The sequence below is a fragment of the Impatiens glandulifera genome, chromosome 1, assembly GCF_907164915.1.
Source record: "Impatiens glandulifera chromosome 1, dImpGla2.1, whole genome shotgun sequence".
Taxonomy (NCBI): Eukaryota; Viridiplantae; Streptophyta; class Magnoliopsida; order Ericales; family Balsaminaceae; genus Impatiens; species Impatiens glandulifera.
In genome coordinates this window covers 143,567,560-143,580,100 of record NC_061862.1, presented here as the reverse complement: position 1 = coordinate 143,580,100, position 12,541 = coordinate 143,567,560, and the positions used below count along the sequence as shown (strand labels likewise).

The 12,541-nt window shown below is 22.2% G+C and overlaps 1 protein-coding gene across 1 annotated transcript; it reads left to right on the top strand.

Moving 5' to 3' along the window:
- Positions 1-9,139: 9,139 nt before the first annotated feature.
- LOC124944782 lies at positions 9,140-11,068 on the top strand. Its single transcript, XM_047485129.1, has 3 exons — positions 9,140-9,376; positions 9,665-9,867; positions 10,546-11,068. Exons 1-3 carry the CDS (start codon positions 9,281-9,283, stop codon positions 10,904-10,906), a joined length of 660 nt encoding a protein of 219 aa, XP_047341085.1. The 5' UTR covers positions 9,140-9,280; the 3' UTR covers positions 10,907-11,068.
- Positions 11,069-12,541: the final 1,473 nt, after the last annotated feature.

Here is a 12,541-nt window from a genome sequence, read left to right as displayed (position 1 = left end):
GATGTGTTAATAATCAACATATTTATATAGAATAAAGACTTATCTTTATTTGTTGATTTTATTTATTCTTTAAGATAGATCATTTCATTTTTTCAAGAGCATCATCTCTTTCACAACACCGCAGCTCGAATTTTTGAAACATCGAATACAAAAAAAATTGATGGCGCAAGCTCTTAAATAGCTTAGCACAAAGAAATTGTTTTAAGATTGTTAGATAATCTTGTCTTTAAATAAATATAAAATATATATATAATGATGTTACAAATAAATGAAATAAATAAAATATAAAGAAGAACGAAATCACCAAATATAATGTTGATTTGAGGCATGTGCTTAGAACATTTCCCTTAAAACAGTTTCACTGTCTCCCCTTGTGCTGGAGTTTATCACAGATGGTTGTCTCTCAGGGTACAACGAATCTAGTAGTGATTCAGCACCGAAATCACTACACAGCGAACTTGATAAAATACATGAACTATCACTAGGTTTCAACAGAAAATATCGAGCGAAGAACTCGAAGAACACTCACAAAATAAGAAGAAGGCTTTAAGAATTCTAGAGTGAGAAAATAATCAAGGATGAAGTGGTTTTGTGAAATGAATAAAGAATGGGTATATATTATTGAGAATTAAACCTTCAAATAAAATCATCCAAACATTTGTTAGCAATGAATATTGCTCATTAATTTGTCAATTTGTCCATAACTAGTCAACATCGTTGCATATATGTTAATTTGTTGAAATAGTTAGACATTCAATGCTAGCTAATTGAAGAGCATATACGTTAGCCAATAGGTCAATTAAAGTTAAATGTTTATAATAACATTATGCTTTAATTTTCTAATTAGGCATTAAATATTAATTAAATAATTATTATTTAATTATAATTTGGATTAAATTCGCCGTTAATTCACGTTTGAATTTGTGTGAATTTTATTTGATTTTATTTATTCAAAATCTTATTTCCATTCATTAATGGAATTAGTTTAAATAGCATTCTCCCGTGCATTTGCACGAGTAATAATATAAAAAAATCGTGAAAAAAATATTACGGTAAAAATGTTTATGGGCGGGTCAACCCACAATCCGACCCAAATATAAAACCTTATTAGCCTGGTTGGTTAAAGAGTTGTACTTGTTTTGTTAGGTTGCAAGTTCGAACCATACCTCACATATATATCCAAATTAACCACAGCTCTCGACCCGACAATCCGGACACTTTCAAAATTAAGCATCATTATATATATATAGATTAGTTAATTAAAAAGTTGAACTTATATTGTTACAACGTTCCGCGTTCATCAAATTTGGTGTTGAATTTAAAATTTAAAATGTTATTAGCCTAGTTGGTTAAAGAATTGAACTTGTTTTGTTAGGTTGCGAGTTCGAACCATACCTATAGCATTTTTTATTTTATTTTTAACCGTTTTAAGTTTATAGGCGGGTCAACCCACAATCCGACCCAAGTATCCATTTACTCTCACATATATATCCAAATTAACCACAGCTCTCGACCCGACAATCCGGACAATTTCAAAATTAAGCATCATTATATATATATATATATATATATATATATATATATATATATATATATATATATATATTCCAACAATCACCATTTTATGTTTATCTAGACTTTTGTCTTTATTACCCAAATGTAAAACGTGAGTGTATTGATTGTTTCAGATATACTCATCCTGCTAAAAAAAAGTTTTCATCAATGGTGAGATATTGAAATCATAACATATTGTTCACATAGACTTTCGTTCTGGTTGTTAAAAACAAGAGTTTATGTGTATCGATTTTATCAGATATATCGGGTCACTATAAAATAAAAAAATATATAATAATACTAAAAATGGATTAGACATTTAAATCACCACTCGATGTTATTAAGACTCGCATCTTGATTTATCTCAAAAATAACACGAGTGTACTGATTTGGTAAGATAATACCTCGTATATAATAAGAGTTCTCTGAAGCTGGGAATGACGAAAAATCTCTCCAATATATTTTTAAAGGAAGCGAGACAAATTTCAAAGCACATGGCGCAAAATAAAAGCTTGATTAATACGTTAAAAATGATGCTTGGTTAGAAAATTCCCTCTCAGAAAAAACTTTCAAAATTAATAGTGAGAACATGGATTCGAGTATATTATTGATGACCTATTCGTCAAAAGGAAAAAATAAGGAAAATCGGCCTCCTTTTGAAATGGTCAGAAAAGTGACGCTCAAAATGAGACTCCGAACACGTTTTGATCCAGGATTCGTTCTGAAATGAGAGAGATGAAGGCATGTCTTAACTCACAATAAAAAAAAATGAAAAAAAAAACTATATAACCTAGGGTCATTTTCCAAAAATGAAAAAGAAATAACACCCTCAAGTCATGCACTAGGGGAATTTCAAAAAAAATGAAGTGCTGAAGTCTTAAAAAAAAGAAAACTCTCAAATCATGCATTAAGGGCATTTTCCAAAAAAAATGAATGAAGCGTCGAAGTCTTCAAACAAAAAGAGAAACTCGAAATTATGATAAAAAGTGTCTTCTTAAAAACAAAAAAAAAACAAAGTGATCACGACCTAAAAATTGAAAAATTCATAAACAAAATGATGAGACGATCTTAAACAATCTCCTTTGGATTATAGCCTTCGGGTTCCATATTTCTAGGCCTTTGCGAGATATGTACACAAACAATCATCGAATATGTCTTTGTACAGAAGCGTCCCACCGAGACATGAAGTAGTTGCAAAGATTAAGTAGCAAGTTTCTCATTGTGAAAATGATGCAACCCAAATCACTTTTGTATGATCAGGCGCCTAACTCCATGAACTACACAATCACAAGGCTGGTAAAATTATTCAAATGCCAATCTACCAAGTTGACGCAAACCTCTAATTATGTCACGTAACTCAAACTAATTAGACATGTACACTCGAAGTAATTAGATATGCACTCAGGACTAGGATCGTGAGGTTAAAAATATGTAGTCGCCCACCTGAGGAAGGGTGCCAAACCTATGGTTATCTACACAGCTAGTCTATAGACTTTAGTGGTGTAAGATTGGTTTTCCTTTCGGTTCGAAAGACAATGAATATACCCTTTGCTATTTCACGTAGTTTGTCTACGGACTATATTATCATTAAATTAATGTATATATAAGACGTCCACCCGCACAAGGACACAAAACTCTTCGGTCATCTAACACAGATAGTTTTCAAACCATAATAGTTTGAGATTAATACACACTTTCATCAATACGCAGAATATTTAAAACTTATTGGTTATCTTAGATAGTTGGTCTTCGGATCATAATAGCTTATGATTAATACACTTTTTTCATCAGTCTGAAATATGACACAAACCACGTGCATGTTTCGTAATGTCTCAATATCCATACCTAGATAGTTGCATCACCAGTCAACAAATTGGATAGAGTCAAAAGTTAATCCTACCACATTTCACAGATGAAGCAAGGTGGACACCATTCAAGATCTAAACATTTCGATGAGGCGCCCAACGAGCACTAAAATTAGGGTATTATCGATCATGTGATCTCCAGGTTTTATCTCTTCGTCCTTTTAATTCTTTCCAAATAAATAAAAATAAGTCCGAGTAAAATTATAAATTAGGTTGTTTACAAATGTGGTGTCAATTTGGTGAGACTTGGACGTGCTCTTACATACTCGGTTGTCATTTCCAAACTTTGTCCAAGTGAGCATTATGTAGACACCCACATTTTACGCCCTAAATTTTATGATTTTAGTTTCCAAAATAATTAAAATTTGGACTATTATTGAATAAAACTAAATATATAGATAAACAATTAAATAAACTATATTGGAATAATATTTAGAATTTATCTTAATTTTTATTGCTATCTTATATGATTTGTTTTAATTTTTATTGTTACCTTATAAAAATCGTCTTAATTTTATTTGCTACTATTTAAAAATTATCTTGACCTTATTTGTTGTCTAATATAATGTTGAAAAAGAAAAAAGAGCGACAAGGATGACATGAAGTTTTGCTAAAAATCTAATTTATAATTTAATAGGCCTATAAAAGCTTCGCGATTGTTGTTATAAATATGGTTTTAGGTCAAGAAGAGATAGAGAGAAGAGAAAAAAAGACACGAAAAGAACAAGAAAAAAAGAAAGAGAAATAAAGGGAAAAAGAGATAAAGAGAGACAAAGAAAAAGAGGTGAAAAAAGAGAATCGAGAGAAATGCAAACAACCCTTTAAGTCGAGCAAATTATTAAAAAGGGTGAGATTGTATTTCTCAATCCTCCATTTTTCTTACAATTTGAAATTTTTTTCTGAAAATTTATGCTTTAACGCTTTAATTTCGATATAAATATATTTGAACAAATTTTACAATGTAGCGTTACATTCTATTATCTCTTGCGTTTGTGATTGTATTTAGTTTAAAACATCTATTAGAATATTCTGCATTGACTAAACTAACCTAAATGTTGAAAACTCGAAACACCGAAATTGAAATTTTGATAGTTTTGGTTTTCGTTTTGAGGATCTTTCGTTAGAGGTTGACGGGGTCCCCCTACTTGAGCATGCTCTAAATGCTTCCTCGATGGATGTGTTCAAACTCGCGAACTCATCTAAGTCTGACCTACACTCAGACCATGCCTAGGAATCTGCTCCATTACTTAGATTTACTGTCCAAACTGGCTCTAGTTAAAATGGCCAAAAGTTTATATTAGAGATGGTCATTTCTCACGTGTAACCAAGCACCAAATCTAAAAAAATCACTTTAAAAAAAACATTTTTAAATGCAATTTTCTTTTCTTATTTTTAAATAAATTGGGTGACCAAACTTATAAATCAAAGTTAGTTAGATTATTTTTAAGGTCTCTCCACGAAAGGATCAATTTTTGGCAATACAATGTTAATCTTTTTCATATATAACATAAATTAATATTTCCAATTTATTAAAAAAAAATCATTAATTTCATCATATTTAATTTATTTTTATAAATATATTAATTTCTACTTTATAATCTATAAAAAAAAAGTATTGTTAAAATTTAATTTATTATTAAATATCCTTTCATTTTTATATTATTAATTTTTTAATAATTAATTTTAAAAAATAAAATTATCAATTATCATTATATTTTATTTTATTTTATCTCACATCATCAAAAAAAAATATAAAATAATTATTTTAAATATTATAATTATAATTCTTTATATATTTTATTTACAGTATTTTAATTTTAAAACATGAGTATTTAATTATTAAATTAAAATGAATAATTATATATATAACTTAATACTTTATAAAAATATAACAATTTTACCAATATTTCATTTAAAATATATTTTTTATAATATTTTTTAATTTATTTTACCAAAATAAATTTAAAAAGTAATATAAATATATTTATTTAAAAATTATAATCAAAATATTTTAAATATATATATATATATTAAATATTTAATAATATATTAATCTTTAAAATTTTTATATAAAATTTTATAATATCTAATTTTAATATAAATTTTGATAAAATTAATTTATAAAATTAAGTATAATTATTATTTTATTAATATAAATTTATATATATATAAACAAATATAATATATTAATCATATTAATTTACTTTAATAATATATTTTTTAATATATTAAAAAATACAAATTTTTTATATTTATAAAACAATAAATTATATCAATTTCATATTTTACAAAAATATATATATTAATTTACAATATAAAATATTTAAAAAATGATATTTTTATTTAATATATAACATTTAAATAATTATAATATAATTGTTTTTCATATAATATTTATTGTTTATATCTATATATTATATTTATTAGTTGGTGTTGATTGAATATTGAACTTCTCCTAATATTATATACTAAAATATGAGAAAGAGAAATAAAGTAAAATTTGATAAATATTTTCAAAATCCTTATAAAAAAAATAATAATAATTCTGTAATAATGTATATTAGTTAGATAATTTATCTTTATAAAAAATAATAAATAAAATATTAAGTTTTATAAAATTCTCACTTATTTTTTAAATTTAATATTATAAATAATATAATATTATTAAAAAACAGTTTATATTAAAAAAACATGTTTTCGTATATTTAATTTATTATAAAAAAAAATGTTTAAGAAAATCTTTATAAATTAAATAGATTTTATTTTATATTATTAAATACAACATTTATTATTTAATTAAAAATTAATTGCATTAAACAAATAAATAATATAATATAATTATTTCAAATTAATTTGAAATTATTAAATAAATTTCTAAATTTATATTTGAAATTTATTATTATAATCATTTAATATATAATTCAATTATATTTTATTAATTATAATATATTTATTTTATTAAGGATTTTTAAACTTTTTTTTCTTATTTACAATAATAAATATTAACAAATATTAAAACTTAATATTATTTGTTTATTATTATATAATTAAATTTTATATTTAATTAAAAATAACAATTAATATATTAACAAATAGAAATAAAATAATATTAATAAAATATCATTTATATAAATAAATTAGTTTATATCAAATATTAATTTTATTAAAAACAATAAATATAACTTTTTTATATGTATAATATTGAATAAAAAAATCTATATATAATAATTTTATTATTATAATATCTTTATACTAAAATATATATAATTTTATTATTTTCTTTACTTTATTAAATTAATAAATTTTATTTTGTTTTACTTAAATTATCAATATATTTTTAAATTTATAGATTATTTAATATAATTATATATCAATATTGTTCTAATTATGAATAATATATATTATTTAATAATATTATTAATTATATTATATTTTAATTCTTTAATAATTAAGCTTTATAAACTAAATAATTATTTAAAAAAATAAATAAAATATTCAAAATGTTTTTTATTATTAAATCATTTTTTATTAAATTATATAAACTAATTAAGTTAGATTTATTTAATTTATATCAAATATAAATTTTATTAAAAATAAATAAATATAACTTTTATATATATAATTTTGAATAAAAAATATATAATTTATTGTATTTATTATTATAATATCTTTCTACTAAAAATTAAATAATTTTTAATAGTATTAATTAATTTATTAAATAAATATATTTTGTTTTGTTTAACTTAAATTATTAATATATTCTAAATTTTTAGATAATATAATTATATATAATTATTGTTTAAATTATGTATTATATATATATATATATATATATATATATATATATATATATATATATATTATTTAATAATATTCTTTACAATATTATATTTTGATTATTTAATAAATTAACTTTTTAAACTAAATAATTATTTGAAAAAAATATATATACAAAAAAAATATTTTTAATTTTTTATTAAATTATATAAACGTTTTTAATTAAATTTATATAATTTATATCAAATGTAAATTTTATAAAAAACAATAAATATAAGTTTTTATATATATAATATTGAGTAAAAAATCTATATATAATTTATTTTATTTATTATTATAATATCTTTCTACTTTAATTTAAATAATTTTTATTTTTTATTAGGTGTAATTAATTTATTAATTTGTTAAATAAATAAAATTACTTTAATTAACTTAAATTATGAATATATTTTTTACTTTATAGATAATATATTTAATATTATTATTGTTTTACTTATGTATTTAATATATATATATATATATATATATATATATATATATATATATTATTTAATACTATTCTTCAAAATAATTTGTTATATTATATTTTAATTATGTAATAAATTAGATTTTTAAATAAAATAATTATATAACAAAACAAATCAAGTATTCAAATTAATATTTTATTAAATTATATAAACTTATTAAATTAGTATTATATTTTTAAATAAATATGATTCTTGTGTTTTAGTTGCTATAAAATCCTAAGTATATAATAAAATATTATTTATTTTTTAATCAAACTTCTATTACAAAAATATAATTATTATTAAATATTTAATATTTTTTATATTTTATTAAATTATATTAATTAATATAAAAATATTAATATTTTTAGAACAAATTAATAAATATAAAATAAAAGATTAAATATATATATATATATATATATATATATATATATATATATATATATATTATGATAAAAACTATTAAACGTGATTTTGTTTTATCAAATGATATTATTTAATTTTATTAAAATATATATATATATATGTATTAATGATAATATATCTTTATTATAATTTAATTTTTGTTATGTTAATTAAATATAAATAAAAGTATTTAAAACAACTATTATTAAAAATAAGCTCATTTTTACGTATCAATATAAAAAAAAATTATATTATTATTTATTTCAAATTATTTAATATAAATTCAATTAAAAAAATAACATATCTTTTTTATGTCTTAAAATAAATTTATTAATTTACAAAAATAATATTAAACAACAAAATTAATAAGTTTGAAATATAATTTTTATTAAAAACAATTTTATAAAACAGACTAATTTTTATTGTTTTAAATCAATTTTATTTTTAAAGATTTGAGTATATTAGTAAGGACCTGAGTTTGATTTTTTTATTATTATTATAAAAATTAACATCTTAATTAAATTTCGTATTTAAATTTGAGTTAGGATTTTAATTAATTTAATAAATAATGTAATTATAAAATAAATTATTAGTTTTAAATAAATTTTGCAATTTAAATAGAGCACAAGTATATAAATTTTATGAAGAAATTATTTATTATATGAATAATAAAAGGATATGTCTTTATTTATATTATTTAATATTACAGAAATGAAATAGAAAGAATACAGCAAGAACTTATAAATAACAATTTCCAAATATTAATTAAGATTTATAACTTTAATAGTAGAGAATATTTATTTGGCACTTTAAAAGTCAATAATATAAAATTGAATATTATTTAAATAACCACTTTTTACCTATTATTTAATTTTATAATAATAAAATAAATTATTATTATTTTCTTTATAACAAAGTCCAATCAAACCGGACCTAACGTTCACCAACCTTAGTCTGTCAACGCCACATTCAAACATGGGATTAAGACAGGACCGAATTCTCTGAAAACTTGTTCTTTGTTCTTGTTAGAATAATTCTCTTATATTAAAGAAAGTTAAATGTAGCTTTTTACCAGATTCATTAAACCCTGATTCCCCTCATCTATCTCCTCTCCCGAATCGTCAAATCAAAGTCATTCATTCACGGACTTTCTGCTCGTTTTTAGCTTCGATGGAGAGAAAAGTGATAGTGGTTTGCTCTATAGTTGGGTTTCTAGGGTTACTCTCAGCAGCTATGGGTTTTGCTGCCGAAGCCACCAAAATAAAGGTAAATCACTAGTTCTTCTTTCCTTCCCTTTGTTTTTTTTTTTTCTTATCGTCGATTATCAAAAACCCAAAAACCCAAGTTGTCGTTCCCCATAGGGTTTTTGATCGATAATCAATTAACAGTCATTTAGATGTTTTTGTTTGTCAAAATGAAGAGAATAACTTATCATGGATGGGTTTTGATTTTGTTTTATCATCTGTAAATCAAAATTAACATGGGTTTTACTTTGTCTGAAGATCTGTCTGAACTTTCAATTTTGATTTTGATTTTTTTTTTTAACTTGAACAGGCATCTCAAATTCAGTTTCCAACTCCTACTACTTGTGTATATCCAGGCAGCCCGGCCCTTGTTCTTGGCTTAGCATCAGCAATTGCTCTTATGGTTGCTCATATTATCCTTAATATATCAACTGGTTGCATTTGCTGCAGAAGAACTCCTGTTCAAAATACTTCAAGTTGGACATTGGCATTGGTCTGCTTTGTTATCTCATGGTACACTTGTTTTTCATTTTTCAACCTGGTTTATATATCATGGGCAAATCTTTGTTATTGATTTTGAGTTTGAAACAAAATCTATTTGAAGATTTGTTTCATTTTGGGTTATTTGAATAGTCAAACCATTATTTTCAAATAATTTTGTTTTACTTAGATTTTCATATTGGGTATAATTATATATGTGTTTGTTAAATAGAGGTCTTTTAGTATTTTGGTGGTTGATTTGAACAATGGGTAGATTGTTGATTGGATAACAGGTTATTTGAAATCAGTCTCGAATAACCCACATCAAAAAAGGTCTAATATACCCAATACATTTCCTTTTGAAAATCAACATCATCTGTAAGGCCTTGTTCGATATGGGTTATTTGAATTCCTCTCAAGTAACGAGCTATCACATCTTTGAATTTATCAACCAAAATACCCATGTTTCATTCAATAACTTACCCAATAAGAAGGTTATTTTGAATATTGGTTATTCAAATAAACCAAGATGGAACGAGTCCATATCAATCCTAAATGTGGAAGATAGTTTGATCATTTAATAATAGTAATTTCCTTTTTGTCGTTTACTCGCATACGTATTCGTTAAGGTAACTTTCGAATAACAGTTGACTTCTACATGACTACAAGTTATCTATAATGTTCCATCTTTATTTTTTATTGTTGTTGCAGGTCCACATTTGTTGTAGCTTTCCTTTTATTGTTGACGAGTGCAGCTCTCAACGATGAACGTGGCGACGATGCCATGTCTTTTGGAAATTACAATTGTTACGTAACAAAACCGGGAGTCTTTTCAGGGGCAGCTGTATTATCTCTGGTGAGTGTTATTCTGGGTATTGTATATTATCGTGTAGTTAATTTGTTAAAGAAAACCGAAGTGCGTCCTCCTTCTCCTTTGTGGGCTGTGCCTATCGCCCAACCTGTTAATCTAAACGGCATTGCAATGGGTCGACCAGTCCATCCTTCTCCATCGAGTTCACAAGATGCGGTCTTTGTGCATGAAGATACATATATGAGAAAGCAATTGGCATGACTGATTCAATGTTTGTTTCTTATGTCACATTTCTTTATCTTCTTTGATTTAATATACCATTCCTGGAATAGGATTTGAGGATATATTTATTTGGAGAAGTTGGAACTGAGGTTATAAAAACTATTATAAGTGAATTATTGATTGGGAATCATTTATTGTGTTTTTTTTATTTGACCATTTAAATTTATAATCGTTATTGAAGTTCAGAAAGGTAAGATTATTATTAAAACATTTTTGATTCAATGATATGGGGATTGAATTTGGGTTATTTATATTATTAATTTCAAATTTTAATATTTTTAATTTACACTGGTTTTTCCTTTGTTCAGGAAGAAAATAATGTGAATTTTTGTTTTTTATCATTGATAACAATATGTTCTTCAGACTGATAAAAAAAATGTAAGATAGTCTAAACTATTACACTAGTATACAAAGTGATCTTACTGTTTCTTTTTTAAAATTAAACACAAATATTTTATTTTATCATCTTAACTAAATTAATTTATAATATAAGAAGTTTAAAATTTTAATATTTATTTTTGTCTCTAATATTTGTAATTTAGTATACAAAACAAAATAAAACATAAGTATACCTATTAAATGAGAATATGTTGAATATTAGAATTTTAATTCAAATTTTACAATGAATTATTTTTAAAAAAAAGTTATATTTTTTTCATATGTTTGGTAAATAATATATATAATAAAATTAATTTAAATATACATTATCTATATTATTAAGATATTGATTTGACATAACATGTAATGGTAGTTCAATAGTGAAGATTTTCTCTAAAACTCGATTCTAAAACAAAACAAAAAAATAAACATCAGACATTTTGATGTAAGAGAATTCAGGAACATTTTAATTTCCAAAATTAAAAACAAATATTGTTCAGCATTTCAACTTCTTATATTAAAAATATAAAATATTTGTTCAATATTTTAAAGTTAAAAAATAAAAATATATATATATATATATATATATATATATATATATATATATATATATATATATATATTGGTTCAAAAGTATTTAAAATATATATTAGTATGACCTTTTAACTTTCTAAATTAAAAAAAAAAATTATCGATTTAACATAATAATACATTTTAAAAAACATTGAAAAAATAAATAATAAAATTATAATTCTAAGATAAAAAATAATACAATTAAGAATTATAAAATCAGATTATTTAAATTCATTAAAATTCTAATTTAAATGATAACTCTTAATCTTATTTAGTTTAAAATTATACTTCAACCTCAATTTCAATTATAATTCTAGTTTCAATTTAAGTAGCATGAACGGATAAGAATATAAATAAAATATTATTTATTTATAAATATTTTAGATAAAATTAATATTATTTAAATTTAATTAATTTAAAATTAGTTTTAATTTATAAAAAAATAAGTTCAATTCAAAATTTATGTTCATATATTTTAAAATTCATTAAATATCTCAAATTCAAAAAAAAATAATATTACGAATTTAAAAAAATACTTAAAAGAAATAAGTTAATTACACTATTTATCTTGTTAGTTACTATAGATCGATCTAGAGATTTACTTAAAGTTGTGTCATACATTTTGTTCTTATCTAAAGTAAAGTTAGACGTATTTTACACTAT